At 51.5% G+C, this 16027-nt stretch overlaps 1 protein-coding gene across 1 annotated transcript; it reads left to right on the top strand.

The window, feature by feature from the left end:
- Window positions 1-5832: 5832 nt before the first annotated feature.
- Window positions 5833-13676, top strand: ETV3L (ETS variant transcription factor 3 like). The gene is made up of 5 exons (XM_017852468.1): window positions 5833-6169; window positions 6257-6494; window positions 6741-6930; window positions 7644-7764; window positions 12594-13676. The coding sequence occupies exons 1-5, from the start codon at window positions 6112-6114 to the stop codon at window positions 13070-13072; spliced, it is 1086 nt and encodes a 361-aa protein (XP_017707957.1). The 5' UTR covers window positions 5833-6111; the 3' UTR covers window positions 13073-13676.
- The last annotated feature ends 2351 nt before the right edge of the window (window positions 13677-16027 follow it).

Raw genomic sequence — 16027 nt, 5'->3', positions numbered from 1 at the left:
TCGCAAGTGGAAAGAAGGAAAAAGAATTAAAGTGGGAGGGAAGAGGAGAGAACAATGAAGGAGCAAATGAGCTGAAGAAAGATAAACGGGTCAAACAGAGAAAAGTGGAGACTGGCAGGGGCCTGACAGGCAGAGGGATGGGTGCGGAGCTGGAAGCTGGTCTCCAGACACCCATGTCACTTCCCCCAGCCCCTGGGTCCCTGAAGGTGTTGAGCGGATTACTTTCCCCCTGACCTTCAGCTGTCCATCATGACAGGTCTGTGGGGCAGGGCATGGGAGTGTCTGGGTTTGGATTTCTGCTCCATGGAGTTACACAAACCTTTTAAATATCACGGCCCCCAGGCACCCAAGAGACAAGGGTTGGAGGCATCTGCAAGGGGCGGGAGGACTAAGGAGGGGTTGGGCAGAGATCTGAGGCTGAATGAGGGGACTGGGCAGTGACAGCAGTTGTGAGGGAGCCTGGAGGGGGGTTGAGGACTGAGGACAGAGAAGGAGAAGCAGGACTGCTGCTGGACCCCACGGGGGGAGCCTCTCCCAGCTGCAGAGATAGAAGGAAGAGCTGAGGCTGCAGGAGGGAGACAGGGTTCATCTGGCTGATTCCCAGCACCCAGCATGAAAAAAGGGTCCTCTCTATTGCCTGGGCAGGGAGAGACAAGATGTCCTTGTCTCTGGGGTCACTGCCAGCATATCCCTTGGCCAGAGGAGAAGGAAAGAGAGGTTAAGGGGACATGAAGGAAGGGCATCTAACCCTCTCCTTCCCCCAAATTCCCCAAGGAAAAAGGCGACCAGCTTTGACCCTCCCAGGCCCCCAACCGCTCTCGCTCTCCTACCTAAGCAGCTTTAACTAATAGCATTAAAGCAGGTCTCAGGACTAACCACTCTCCACTTGGGGCTGAGATCAAGAGGAGAGACCAGAGGCTTCTAATCAGATTGGGGATTTGGTGTAGGGGTGGGGGATGCAGTTTGTTCAGGGCTAACAAGCACGAAATACCCCCTGGAGATCACCATCGCTATGTCTCCAAGGGGTTTCTCCCTGCACTGTCGCCCCTCTAAGCTGGTTTCTCTACTCTGATCTTTCCTTCCCCCCCACAGCTTCTGATTTCTGCATCACTCTTTCTCTGTCTAATACTCTCTGATTCACTCTCTTTCTCGCTGACTCACATGGCCGTCTCTTTCCGCTGCCTTTGTATTTACACACAGTCCCATTTTCCCACTGAATCAATCAAGCAGTCACTGAAAACACTTGGTTTGGCCAATCAATCTGATTATGCAGTCAATCCACTTCAGCCCCTTAAAGGCCCCAACAACAAAGCAACTTTTGATGCAAGTTTCCACTTTGTATACATGCAGCATTGGTCTTGAAAACTCTTTTTTTTTTTTTTTTTTTTATCGTGTATGTTATTGTCTTTCTCATGCTTTCTGTATTGCTGTCTGCCCATCTGGCTGGCTGTCCTCTGGCTTTCTGGGGACTCTGTGGATACTTTTTCCAGCAAAGAGCCCACATGGAGGGTTTAGACTGGAAGTGCCTCCTTCAGGGCCCAGGGTCTCCCATCGGCCTCACCTCTCTGCTCTGAAGTTTCATTCTCAACTTTTCTGCCCTGATTGACTGATTACGGCTTGGAGCCTGAAGTCAGACAGACCTGTTCCCATCCGGCTCCACCACTTGGCCAGGATCTTATGCAAGTCTCTTAATCTTCTTGAGCCTCAATTTCCTTAGCATACAAAACAGATAATACCCATCTAGAAGGGTTATTGTGAAGAGTCAATGAAGTAACATAGGAAAACACGTTAAACCCAATACTGGGAGCATGATAGAGGCCCAATTCATATTAAATAAAATCTTCAAAAGGTGAACTGTGCTTTGGACATTTCCTTTGGCTCCAAGCCCTAGCTTAAGGCTTACTCTCTATTGTTATCTTCAGCATCTGTATTGCTTTTATTAAGTAATGACCTAAAACCTACATGTGTTGTAATGAGCACTTACATTGTCCAAGGGGGTTAATCATATTATTAGTAATCAGAATGATGGTGGTGATGACAATACTAATTGCTTGCTGCTACAACTCTTCAAGAAACACAAAGTGCTTAAGAGAAGCCACTTTGATCATTCGAGATTGGGTTATGATCCTTTTTGATTTATAGTTTTCAATACTCATTCTCCTAGAAGGCCACTGTACTGATCTTGCCGTGGGGGGTCTTGGGGAATCAGAGGCTGTGCAGAACCCATGGTTAGAGCTCCCCCAAGCTTTGTGTGTCTAGCCCATAGCACAAGAGGGGAGGAGTGGGAGCCTGGAAGATAGGAGCGGGGTGGGGACAGAATGGGACTACCTCCCCCAGCCTTGGGAGCATCACCACCAGAGTGCGGATTAAAGTGAAGCACATGGAGTTAAGGTTAAGTGCCAAGAACAGCTCTTGGATACGAAGGCAGAACTGAGACCTGGTGTTTTCTGAGTGTTCACCAGTCAGCTCAGAGGCTCATGTAGGAAAGGAAGGATGGAGGGAAGGCATTTGGCAGGACTTGTCAGCAGCAAGGATTTTCACACCAGAACTGGCAAGCTCCTCAGAGACTTAAGGATCCATCAGGGACTCTCACAGACACGGGAGAGGCTGGGGAGGAGGCTGCTGGCATCAGGAAGCTTGGAGACTTGACCTTGCCTACTCATGCCACTTTGGTTTTGCATTTTGAGGTTTTTTTTCTTTTGGGGGGGTAGGGAAGGAGATGTTGGGAGCCCAACTAGATGGCAGAACATTTTAAATCTTGCCTCAAGATCTTACTTTCCCCTCGTTGATTTAAGAGCTGTATGGCCTTAGAGAAGTTATGCAACCCCTCTGCTACCTCCTGTGAGGTTTCAGTATATGTCTATTTCAATCTCTTAATGTAGTGCAGAGCACACTGAGTGTCTGGTCAGTGGTGGGGTTCATCATTCTCTTCTTGCCAGATCCTAAATCTACCCTAAGATTTCACATCCTTCAAACCAGAAAACACCATCAGACTCAGCAGGTGCCAGGGCGAGCCATAGGTAATTCTATCAGCTTCCTCCAGAGAACAGTCATGCCTTGGAATCTCTCAAAACTCACCTCTGCACCCTGCCCCATTTCCCAGCCCATTTTCCCAAGGTGAAGCAGAAGAGATCCTAATCAGATTGAGGTTCAACCAAGGAGGAATTCCCAAGTGGACAGGGAAGGAAAGGAGGTTGGAAGAGGAGTGGGGGCATCTGCTTCAGGGGAGGAAAGGAGAGAAGACTCCAGAATGTCAGCTGCCAGTTTAGAGACAGAGGAATGAGTAGGATAACCTATTCATCCAGTTTCTGGGTGAGCTTGGATCTACTCACTGCCCTATTCACCTTAATTTCCAGAAACACTCTCAGCTCAGGCCAGAATGTGTGCTTCCAAGATCCCAGCCCTAACTGCCTGTCAGTTTACATCCTGGCACTGAGCATTCCCTGGGAAAGGGAGAGTAAGAGACCAGATGATCTCTTGGTGCCAGGAGTGGGAGGTGCCAGGGTTCTTACAACCTGACGTGTCTAGGGTTCCCTGACTTTCTGACACCCACAGCCTCTTTTTGCTGCATCCCACAGGTTCTATGGGTTCTCACTGCTCAAAGTATGGTCTGCGGACCGGCAGCAGCAGCATCAACTAGGAGCTTGTTAGAAGTGCAGAGTCTTGGTTGGGTGTGGTGGCTCACGCCTATAATCCCAGCATTTTGGGAGGCCAAGGTGGGCGGATCACCTAAGGTCAGGAGTTTGAGACCAGCCTGGCCAACATGATGAAACCCCGTCTCTACTAAAAATACAAAAATTAGCCAGGTGTGGTGGCGGGTGCCTGTAGTCCTAGCTACTTGGGAGGCTGAGGTGGGAGAATCGCTTGTACCTGGGAGGTGGAGGTTGCAGTGAGCTGAGATTGTGCCGCTGCACTCCAGCCTGGGCAACAGAGCGAGACTCCGTCTCAAAAAAAAAAAAAATAGAATTACAGAGTCTTAGGTCCCCCAAGTCCCACTGAATCAGAATCTGTATTTTAAAGAGACCTTCAGATCATTCCTATTCACATTAGAGTCTGAAAAGCACTAACATAGATGATTTTTTTTTAAGTAAGCCTTAAGAAGGCAACTCAGTATATGAGAAAGTGCTATGGATTAGGAGTCAGGGGGCAGGGCAGCTAACTCACCATCTGTCTTTGGTCAAGTCACTTTCCCTGTCTGAGCCTCCTCTGGAAAGTGAGGAAGCAACTCCAGACAAATCCTCATGTGCCCTCCAGACCTCACAGTCTAATAAGTTCTCGCTGAAGGTATTGCACACTAACTCCATCAGAGATGGAGAGCCAGGCCCGGGTCACGTAATCCTGTTCACAGGCAGTCCTAAGCGCCCAGGAACCTCCCAATGCCCTGGCCCACCAGGAGCAGGTCCCACGTGCTTCATCCCCACCGCAGCCTCTCCCATCCCTCCTCAGTCCCTTTGCATATTGTTTCATCTTGCATTAGTTATAGTGGAAACCAGCCTTTTGCACCATCCAGAAGGCTTTCTGTTCCATCCAGAAGGCTTGAGGGCTTAGACATTTTTTCTCTTTTCCTATATCAGACAAGTACATCTCACTGGGCTTATTCCATAAACTCCACATCCTTCTCAGCTGAGAACCACAAGATTCCCAGTTCCTGCCCATGGTTCACCAATTCAACAAATATCTATAGAGCACCTTTGAGTACGAGGTCCTGTGCTAGGATGGGATCTGGGGAGCCAGCAGAGGAGAACAAGACAGATAGGGTTCCTGACCTCGAAGCTTGACACTCTGAGTGGGGTACAGATGTTCAACAAAGAAGACACTATCTATAAGTCCATTACCATTCATTCATTCGATTAACTATCATTTATTGAACACCTATTGTGTGCCAGACCCTTGGGACCGACAAAAAAAAAAGCCCACAAAAATTCCTGCTCGGCCGGGCGTGGTGGCTCACACCTGTAATCCCAGCACTTTGGGAGGTGGAGGCAGGCGGATCACCTGAGGTCAGGAGTTCGAGACCAGCCTAGCCAACAGGGCAAAACCTGTCTCTACTAAAAATACAAAAATACGCCAGGCATGGTGGTGGGCACCTGTAATCCCGTCTACTCAGGAGGCTGAGGCAGAAGAATGGCTTGAACCTGGGAGGCGGAGGTTACAGTGAGCCGAGATAGCGCCACTACACTCCAGCCTGGGTGATAGAGCGAGACTCCAACTCAAAACAAACAAACAAACAAACAAAAAACAAAACTTCCTGCTCGTCTCAAATGTGAAATTGTTTGAGATACTATAAAGGCAGCCAGGTGCAGTGGCTCACACCTGTAATCCCAGCACTTTGGGAGGCCGAGGTGGGCGGATCATGAGGTCAGGAGTTCAAGATCACCCTGGCCAATATGGTGAAACCCCATCGCTACTAAAAATACAAAAAAAAAAAAAAAAAAAAAAAATTAGCTGGGCGTGATGGCACGCACCTGTAATCCCAGCTACTCAGGAGGCTGAGGCAGGAGAATTACTTGAATCTGGGAGGCAGAGGTTGCAGTGAGCCGAGATAGCCCCATTGCACTCCAGCATGGGTGACAGGGAGAGACTGTCTCAAAAAAAAGACATACTGTAAAGGCACAGGTATGTGTATAAGCCACCTCCTTCCCACTCAAGATTTAGAATGAGCCCATGATTAATTACATTTTCTTTTGTCTTCTCTTGGGAAAAACTCCAATCCTGTTAAGCCCTAAGAAGAGATCTCATTCTCTGTCTAAATCCCCCAGCAGGGCAGGATATAGGACCCTTTGCACTTCTCTCCATTTATATAAGCGGCTCAGCCGGAAGCCTTGAGTCCAAGTCAGCCCTGGGCAGTGGGGAGTTCCTCAGAGGAGGCTGAACCCTGTCTGGGTATGGGGAAGCTTGCTGCCTCTGGTTCCCTTTTCTCCCCTTCACTGGCAACCTCTTGTCCCTTCCCTTTTCTCTCTTTCTTTCCTGACCCTCTCCCTTCCTTCCTTCTTTCCCTCCATTTTTCCTTCCTCTTTCACTGTCCTGCCCTCTCCCTCCTTCCTTCCCTTCCTGTTAGGTGGTGACCACTTCCCCAAGGCCCAGACACAGCCCCTCTCGCCAGAGTGGACCATGCACTGCAGCTGCTTGGCTGAGGGCATCCCAGCCACCCCCGGCAACTGGATCTCAGGTGAGCCTCTTGGCCAGGTCTACCTCCTGATCCAACGGTGGCCTAGGGCAGGGCCTCCAGAGCCCTCACTCTGCCCTGTCCACCCAGGCTTGGCCTTTCCTGACTGGGCCTACAAAGCCGAGTCGTCCCCAGGCTCCCGGCAGATCCAGCTGTGGCACTTCATCCTGGAGCTGCTGCAGAAGGAAGAGTTCGGCCATGTCATCGCCTGGCAGCAGGGAGAGTACGGGGAATTTGTCATCAAGGATCCAGATGAGGTGGCCCGCCTCTGGGGCCGCAGGAAATGCAAACCACAGATGAATTATGACAAGCTGAGCCGGGCCCTCAGGTGAGAGGAGGCGGCTGACATGGCCAAAGAGGGAAGAGTTCAAGGAAAAGGGCCGTGGTTTCTGGCACCCCTACTGATTTCCACCCCCTCCAAGGCTTGGGAAGTGTCCTGGCCTGTGGTGAGCTGCGTAGTGGTTCTTGGGGAACAGCGTAGGGTCAGCCCGGCTAGGGAGGAGAATGTGACTGGGTCCCTGACTCTATTCTCTGACCACTGGGCCAATTCTATTCTCAACTTTGAATTCTCCAGATATTACTACAATAAGAGGATCCTACATAAGACCAAAGGCAAAAGGTTCACGTACAAGTTCAACTTCAGCAAGTTCATCGTAGTCAACTATCCTTTGTGGGAAGTGTGGGTGCCACCATCCCCCCACGTGCTGCTGGGGGCCTCTGCCCTGTGTCAGCCAGCGCTGGTGCCCGTGGGTGTGCAGAGCAAGGTAAGAGCAGAGGTGGCCCCTGTCTCAGGGCTCCACCAGGTCCTGCCCCTCTGCCCAGGAGGCCCCCCACCCTCCTCTTTGCCTCTGCGGCCCATCAGCCTCCAGTTTTCTTTTCCTCCTGCATCCTAGTCCCTGAGTGCCCCAGAGGCAGGGGTGTTAACAATCCAGGTGGTACGGGACCCACCTGTGAGAAAGGGTGGCTCCTTCTGTGATAGGCGCCACTCCTTTAGGGGTGGATCAGAGGGAAGGGCCCAGGGCATCTGAGACTTCAGGCAGCCTTGGCAGTGGGCTTTTAACAATAGGTATCAGAGGCCAGGCGCGGTGGCTGAAACCTGTAATCCCAGCACTTTGGGAGGACAAGGTGGATGGATCACTTGAGGTCAGGAGTTCAAGACCAGCCTGGCCAACATGGCAAAACCCCATCTCCACTAAAAATACAAAATTAGCTGGGCATGGTGGCATATGTCTGTAATCCCAGCTACTAGGGAGGCTGAGGCAGGAGAATCGCTTGAACCCAGGAGGCAGAGGTTGCAGTGAGCCAAGATGGTGCCACTGCACTCCAGCCTGGGCAACAGAGCAAGACTCCAACTCAAAAAAAAGTTAGTATGAGAGTATTTCGTTGTTTTAGCAACTGGCTGACAGTACTAGAGTGTACTGGAGGATACATGCCAGGGAGAGTCCATCCTACCCCACATCTACTTCTCACCCCTCAGCTCCTGCACAGCATGCTGTTCGCCCATCACGCCATGGTGGAGCAGCTGGCAGGAGAGCAGACCCCCTGGGAAGCACCAGAGGCCCCTGGTGAAAAGAAGGGGAGCAGCAGCAGCATCCACCGTAAGTGCTCAGGGCTGGGAGGGCCCAGGGAATCCTAGCCAGAGGAGGAAGGGCCCTCCTGGCTGAGTACATGGCTGAGGGGGCATAAGACAAGGGATACTATGTACTCATTCATTCATTCGACCAACATTTATTGAACACCAGCTATTTACTAAGTGTGGGGGTTCAGAGATGAAAGGCTCAAGAGGCTCAGAACCTAGTGGGGAGCAGAGATGGGATTACTGCCAGCGACTGCTGCGGGCATTCAGGTAAGCACTAGGTGCTGTACATTCAGGCCCAGAGAAGGAACTGGGACTTCCCAGAGGACACAACACTCGGGCAGGTGAGATGGAAACGAAAAGATCCTAAGCAGAGGAACTAGCATTTATTATTTTATTTATTTATTTATTTATTTTTTTTTGTTTTTTTTTTTTTTTTTTTTGAAGATGGAGTCTCACTGTTGCCCAGGCTGGAGCACAGTGGCAGGATATCAGCTCACTGCAACTTCTGCCTCCCGGGTTCAAGTGATTTTCATGCCTCAGCCTCCCGAGCAGCTGGGACTACAGGCGTGCACCACCATGCCTGGCTAATTTTTGTATCTATAGTAGAGATGGGGTTTCACCATGTTGGCCAGGCTGGTCTCGAACTCCTGACCTCAGGTGATCCACCCGCCTCAGCCTCCCAAAGTGCTGGGATTACAGGCGTGAGCCACCACACCTAGTCGGAAATAGCATTTATAAAGCAAAAAGCTGGGAACAAGTGCAGCAAATCTGGAGAACTGCTGGTAGCTTGCTGTTGGAGAGCAAGTCTTGTGATGGGGTGGGAACAAATAGGATGGATAAAAGATGGGAATGGCAAGGTAAACCGGTGTCAGGTCACAGAGGCCTCACAAGCCATGCTAAGGGAGCAGGACTTTCTCCTGTGGGCAGGAGGGACTGGGAGGGAGAGTCGTGGTCAGACTTTCATTTTACAAAGATGACTATGTGTGTGTAGAGTTTTGGGTTGGAGGAGGCATACAACTGGAGTCGGAAGGCCTTTGAAGATAATCTAGGCAGGAGATGACGGGGCGGTAACCAAGACAAGGGCCATGGGATGAAGGTGGAGGCTCAGCGGGAGAGAGATTGGGAAGACAGAGTTCATTCACTCATTCACTCACTCATTCATTTCTTCTTTCAGCAGATGCTTAATGACCCCCTGTTTAATGTGCCAGGCACTGTCCTAGGGGCTGGGGAACCAATGTGAGCAACACGGCCTTTATAGGACTTATAGGCAAGGAGGGGTGCAGATATTCAACTAATGATTGATGAGTAATTATAACTGTGCTAACTGCTGCAGAGGAGAAATGCAGAGTGCCAAGGGCATCAGGGAAGACTTCCTTGACAAAGTGACACTTGAGATGACACCCAAAGTGTACTTGAGTGTCAGCTGAGCTCAGAGGGAGTAGGGAGAGCATAGCGAGTGAGAGAACAGTGTGTACAATGGCCCTGGGACAGAAGGACTGGGAAAAGGCCAGTGCAGAAGCACATGACCATTGAGTGGGAGAAGAAGGTGGAAATGTAGGCAGACATCAGCTCTTACAGAGGCTGTGAGCTGGGAACCTACAATATTAGATTTTCCGTGAAAAAGATCACAGAGACACTTGACCAAACCAAGGCTCTTGTGCAGAGGTCCAAGAATTGCCCCTCCACTCCAGCCAATTTCATGGAAGAAGGATCCATGGCCTTCACCCCACCCCTGGGCTGCTGGGAAGCCCAAGCTCTGCACCCCTGGGAGTGCAGCTGAGGCCATGGGTGTGGGGTGCTCCAGGGCCTGCTGGGACTCGCTGGGCCTGGTCTGGTAGCCTGCAGCTAAGTAGCACCTGAACAGCCCTCCCTGTTTCTCCACTCCCACCCACCCTGACCTAGCACTGGGAATGCCTTAGGCAGAGAGCTTCTCTCTTTGGGAAACTATGAGGGAAAGAAAAAAGTGTTCCCATTCCAGGTGGATAGTGTTAGAAGAAAAAACGAAGAAGAAGAAGAAGAAGAAGAAGAAGAAGAAGAAGAAGAAGAAGAAGAAGAAGAAGAAGAAGAAAGAAAGAAAGAAAGAAAGAAAGAAAGAAAGAAAGAAAGAAAGAAAAAAGTGTTCCCTCCCAAGCCCCATTTGTAGTGGGCTATTTTGCACCTCCCTCCCCTCTGCAGGCAAACACACACGCCCTGCCTATGCTTGGGCCCTAAGGGATGCTAAGCAGGCGTAGGTCACCAGAAGATTGGAAGCAGCCACATGCCCCACTTCTAGATTGAGATTCCAGAAGCCTGTGCCAGCCCCTCACCTCCACCCTCACTCAGAGCATTTGGTGCCAAGAAAGGAAGCTGCTTCTGGGAGTGCCGGGTCTGTTGAGCCAGAGGTAGGGAGCTGCAGGGCCAGTGCTGGGAATGGAAAGGAACTGGTGGGAGAACGAGAGGACTCTTAGAAATAAAATATCTCTTCCACGTGCCTTGACCTCAGGAACCCCGAGGGACACAGCCTTCCTGTGCAACAGCAGTCTCCACCTCATCTAAGGACCCAAGGAAAAGACAATGACCCAGAGAAAAGGTGCTCTGATAGGGGCCTCCACACTTGTTCTCCTAGAGGATCACTGTCACTGTTTTCTCCCTACATAGATCTGACTTCAGAAATATTGTTCCTATCAAATACATTGGACACATTAAATAATAACTAACTTGTTTTTCCAGTTTTTTGCTTGTTTGTTTGTTTTGGTGGTTTTTTGTTTTGTTTTGTTTTTTTGAGACAGAGTTTCGCTCTTGTTGCCCAGGCTGGAGTGCAGTGGCGCAATCTCGGCTCACCGCAACCTCCGCCTCCCGGGTTCAAGTGATTCTCCTGTCTCAGCCTCCTGAGTAGCTGGGATTACAGGCGCCTGCCACCACACCGGCCCAATTTTTGTATTTTTAGTAGAGACGGAGTTTCATCATATTGGTCGGGCTGGTCTCGAACTCCTGACCTCAGGTGATCTGCTCGCCTCGGCCTCCCAAAGTGCTGGGATTACAGGTGTGAGCCACTGCACCCGGCCTGTTTTTCCAGTTTTTATTCGCTATAGCCCAACCAATGTGACTACGTTGGGTTGATGCTTCTTCTTTTAGTTAAATGATGTGGTCTTGCTGAGAAAAATGTGGAGCGGCAGTTAGGCTTTTTGAAATACAGAAAGTGATGTGAAGTTCTATATAGTCATCTCCAAGGCCCCCAGCTGGGAGGCCCTACTGTAGGGCCCTGGCAGGGTCGGGGAGAGGGAAAGAGGCAGGATTGGAAGGAGCAGGAAGAAGGAAGCCTTTTTGGAGGTGGAAAGTTACGGACCTGAGTGAGACAGAGAAGAGGAAGGCTGGGGCTCCCCATACCTGCCCTGGGCCTCCCAGTCATGAACTCTGCAGGGCCCCTTCTTACCCATGACACAGCTTAATCTAAGCTAGGAGAGGGGATTTTATGGATGAAGAAACAGAGGACTGCAAATTTAAATGACAAGGCCAAGGCCACACAACCAGTTCTTTGCCGGGCTAGACTGGAGGCCCTTGCTGCAGGGACAGGGAGAGAAGAATGGATCCATTGAGATATAGCAGAGAATATCCTTCCCTTAATTTGCTGGACACATTTTTCTTGAGCACTGATTGTGTCCAGACTGGGTAGATTCGAGGGAAAATAAAACAAATACAGCTCCTGCCCCCACAGAGTTGGACTCACATACATTAATGAAAAGCACACAAATGACTACCTGACCCTAACTCAGCCAAGCACCCTTGGAGGAGAGGTTCAGGGAAGGGCGAGGGCAGGCAGCAGACACTGTCGCCTAGGCTGGGAGTCTAGGAAGGCTTCTCCAAAGAATGGTATTTATGATGAGGCCTAAAGACAAGCAGAAAAGAGGCTGGGCGCGGTGGCTCATGCTTGTAATCCCAGCACTTTGAGAGGCCAAGGCAGGTGGATCACCTGAAGTCAGGAGTTTGAGACCAGCCTGACCAATATGGTGAAACCCTGTCTCTGCTAAAAAGTACAAAAATTAGCCAGATGTGGTGGCATGCACCTGTAATCTCAGCTACTCAGGAGGCTGAGACAGGAGAATTGCTTGAACCCGGGAGGTGGAGATTGCAGTGGGCCAAGATCGTGCCACTGCACTCCAGCCTGGGTGACAAAGTAAGACTCTGTCTTAAAAAAAAGAAAAAAAGAAAAGAAAAGCATAAAAGGAAGGGCAAGGCCGGGCGCGGTGGCTCAAGTCTGTAATCCCAGCACTTTGGGAGGCTGAGACGGGCGGATCACGAGGTCAGGAGATCGAGACCATCCTGGCTAACACGGTGAAACCCCGTCTCTACTACAAAACATAGAAAAAATTAGCCGGGCGTGGTGGCGGGAGCCTGTAGTCCCAGCTACTCGGGAGGCTGAGGCAGGAGAATGGCATAAACCCGGGAGGCGGAACTTGCAGTGAGCTGAGATCCGGCCACTGCACCCCAGCCTGGGCGACAGAGCGAGACTGCGTCTCAAAAAAAAAAAAAAAAAAAGGAAGGGCAAGCCCGGCAACATGGCGAGACTCCATCTCTACAAAAAACACAAAACTTGGCTGGGCATGGTGGCATGTGCCTGTAGTCCCAGCTACTCAGGAAACTGAGGTGGGAGGATCGTTTGAACCCAGGAAGGGTTCAAGCCTACACTGCAGCCTGGGTGACAGAGACAGACTCTCTCTCAAAAAAACAAGACAGAAAGAAAAGGAAGGGCAGTGGGGCGAGGAAGAGAGACTTCCAAGCAAGAAATAAGAAGGCCTGGGAAATGGGAGGAGCAACGGGCATCTGAGAGAGGTTGGGCTCCCTTGACCCTTTCTCTCTTTCTTTCTCTAGGACTTGGCTCTGCCCCAGTCCCCTGCCAGCTGGGCCCTTGCTGCCATTTGGGGAGAGTCCAAGGCGAGCTGCCTGGTGTTGCCTCCTTCACCCTTCCCCTCCCGCCCCCTCTCCCTTCCGACTGGACCTGCCTCTCGGGACCCTTCTTGCCTCCTCTCCCGTCAGAGCAGCAGCTCCCAGGGGCCTTTAAGCCAGACATCCTGCTCCCAGGACCTAGGAGCCTCCCAGGGGCCTGGCATTTTCCAGGGCTTCCTCTCTTGGCCGGGCTGGGACAGGGTGCGGGTGACAGGCTTTGGCTCTTGTCCCTCAGGCCCGAGGGGCTGGAAGTAAAGCCTGCTCCCATGATGAGGGCAAAGGGGTGCCTGGATCCCAGGGAGGGCTTCTGCCCAGAGACCTGCAGACTCAAAACTGGGGAGGAGAGACTTACTTCCCCCAATTTGGAGAACCTCAAAGCATTGTGGCCCTTGGATCCTCCTTAATTGGAGAGGAAGGTGGGAAGTTGGGGAGGAGTCCTCCAAAATCCATCTCTCCTCTTGCCCACCGCCTCTGAGTCAGCCCCTTCCCATTGCTGGACATGGGCTGAAATTGCAGGATTTGAAGAGGTGGAGTTGGACCAAAGGTGGGGAGCATTGCAGGGAAGGTGTGAATGTGGAAATGGGAAAAACTAAGACAGGGTGTCCCTCCTCTCTCACCATATTGCTAATCAGATTAAGGAGACATTCCTAATCTCAACTTTTCTTCAGGGAGGTGAGAATAAGATTTCCATAATTTCCATCCTGCCCACGTAAGGGGGAAAATTAAGGGTCTAGCCTGGGGAGAGGACAAGGGTGGTTGTGTTCCCTCTGTCTTCTTCGGGGCCTATCTCCCCATTCTGGGCTAAGGTCTCCAGCCCCTTTCTCACCCCTCCATGCAACTTCTCTCCCATCCCTCTAATTTCTGAGGCCCTGGAAACCCCTGTCCCATGCAGGCGCTTCCTCCTCTCTCCATTTCCCCAGGACCCAGGCAGGTGGGATAGGGAGACACTGGCCTTCTCTGCTCTGTAATACTCCACTGTGACCATGAATAAAATGTCCTTGCAAACTGCCCTCTGGCTGACCACCCCCCTGCAGTGGACCCCCATCCTCCCACTATGCTCCTCCTGTGTTCTGGTCTGGTGTGATGGGAAAGGGCCCGAGCAGAAGTTTGGAGGAGAACCTGAGGCCTGGAGTGGAGCTACACATCCCACCAGCCAGTCTCTTCTCTCCCGCTAGCATCTCCTCTCAGAGAGAAAGGCTGAAAGGAAGCCAGGGCATGAGGAGCTTCCTGGACACAGTGGGAAACCCGCCTCAAGGGAGGAACTTCAGACTACAGCAGGGGTCCTTAAAGAACGGTCCTCAGATCTCTGTGGACCACCTCGGAGCAGAAGGGTTGGGTGAGGAGGAGGGCGCTGCCAGGGGCCCCTTTTCGTCTGCACCCCAGGCCCTAGGAATGCCAAGCAGAGCAGCAGTGAGGCGTCAGGTGCCTAGGAAGTAGGGCACATCTGACAGAGAGGACTTTTTGCCCAAACAAGGACATGGCAACAGAGAGGGGTGCTCCAGGAGCCAAGACTGTTGATCCCACCACCCTACTGTCTCTAGGCTGCCAATTACAAGCCTAGGATTTGTCCCTACTCCCTTTCTATGCATGGAGCAGGGACTCGTGTGGCACAGAGGGCCCCTTTACTCAATGCTTGTCCCTGTTCCTCAGTCCCAGGAGGAGACGCATCCTTTTCAGGGACGCCCTGAGCATGTGCTTCTGCAGCCTCTCAGCCCTTCTTAGTGGCATATGCATGGTCTCAGGGCCACACATGGAACTGGGACAGGAGAGACCCGGAGCAGGGCAGGATGGGCCCTCGCTCCTCAGGAAGGTGGTGATGGACACAGCACACAGGCCCTGGGTTTCCAAGCTGGATCTAGGCCAGGAGAAAGGATCTATGAGAGTTTTTCATCTCAGTCTCCCTCCTTCACCCCGATGCCAAGAAAGTGGGGACCACAGAGTTTCTCTCCCAAGAGTTCCCAGCGCTACAATGAAAACTGCTTCTCACTTGCCCCCAAAGCCACAGGCCCATCCCTGGCCCTGCAGGAAGGACGAGCCCCCAGGGGCTTTCCCATCACCCTGCCCAGTTTTGGGAGACAAAGGGCTAGTGTTGTCTGCTCCAGCATAAGGAACTGGATGGTTTTGTCACGGGGTTTGTGCCCTGTTCAGAGAGACCAGCCCCTGGGACAGAATTGTTCTCCTTCACAGTGGTCCTCACATGCCCCTCTGCCTGACCCCACCGCCTCTTCAGTGCTTTGTGGTGTCTGTGACCCTCACATCTCAGGCAATGGGAAATGCCTTGAGGTCACTCTTCTAAAATTTCTCTTTGGAGTAGGTGAACCTGAGAGACCAAAAGCTCAGCCCCAGAGGACTTACATTTCCAGGTGGTGCACTCTGCGTTTAGGCAATAGATTCGAGTGGAGCAGACTTTTTCAACCTTGGCACTGTTGATATTTTCGGTTGCATAATTCTCTGTTGTGGGCAGCTGTCCTGAGCATTCCTGGGCATTTAGCAGCATTTGGGGCCCCTACTCAGTAGATTCCAGGAGCACCCTCCCCAACCCGGTTAGGACAACCAAAACTGTCTCCAGACATTGGCAAATGTCTCCTGGGGAGAGGGGAGAAACTGCTCCCAGTGGAGAACTACTTAAGTAAAGAAAGGCTTCAGTAAATCCAGATGTTCTGGCCAAGATGGGAACCAAGTTCCTCGGACTCCCAAGACTGTTGGTCTCCACAAGGCAAGAGTGCTCTCTGGTGGCCACAGTCAGTATCGGCGGTCCAGAGGAGCTCAGAGCCCTGGCCTAGGCTGGATGGAGAGCCCACAGCCAACTCTAAGGTGAAGGGGTGATGCCCACATTGGAATCCTCTGAGAGAAGGAAGAAAGTTGCAGAATAAAAACATTTTATGAGAACCTTCCCATTTCAAACCCCCTTAGCAAATCATGGACTATCCACCAAAGGCTTACAGGTCTAACCTAGCAACACACTCTGCAGCCTGTTTGTTTCTGGTGCAACCAGGTGACATCACATCCTCTGGCCATCTGTGACTATGACTGTCATCTTCATCTGGGGATAGAATGCTGTGGATGCTCAGCCTTCTTCCGGGACAGTGGACACCGGGCCGACACACAGCAGAGTCAGCTCACCTGCCAGCCCTGCTCCTGGGCACTCAGCTCTACTGTACCAAAGGCACGTGCAGACACACACCTGGGCCTTGGGAGTGTCAGGGAGTCAGACTCCCAGGCTGCACTGTTAGGAATCAGAAGGCACCTTTGAGAGCATCAAGTTCAAGTCCCGTAACTTCACAGGCCCAGAGAAAAGAAGGTACTTGTTCAAAACCAAACAAGAGAAGAATCAAATGTAGAACGTACATTTTCTAATT

This window comes from Rhinopithecus bieti, unplaced genomic scaffold, assembly GCF_001698545.2.
Source record: "Rhinopithecus bieti isolate Rb0 unplaced genomic scaffold, ASM169854v2 scaffold_33937, whole genome shotgun sequence".
Taxonomy (NCBI): Eukaryota; Metazoa; Chordata; class Mammalia; order Primates; family Cercopithecidae; genus Rhinopithecus; species Rhinopithecus bieti.
Note: the sequence above shows the minus strand (reverse complement) of the source record. Positions and strands in the feature narration are given on the sequence as shown.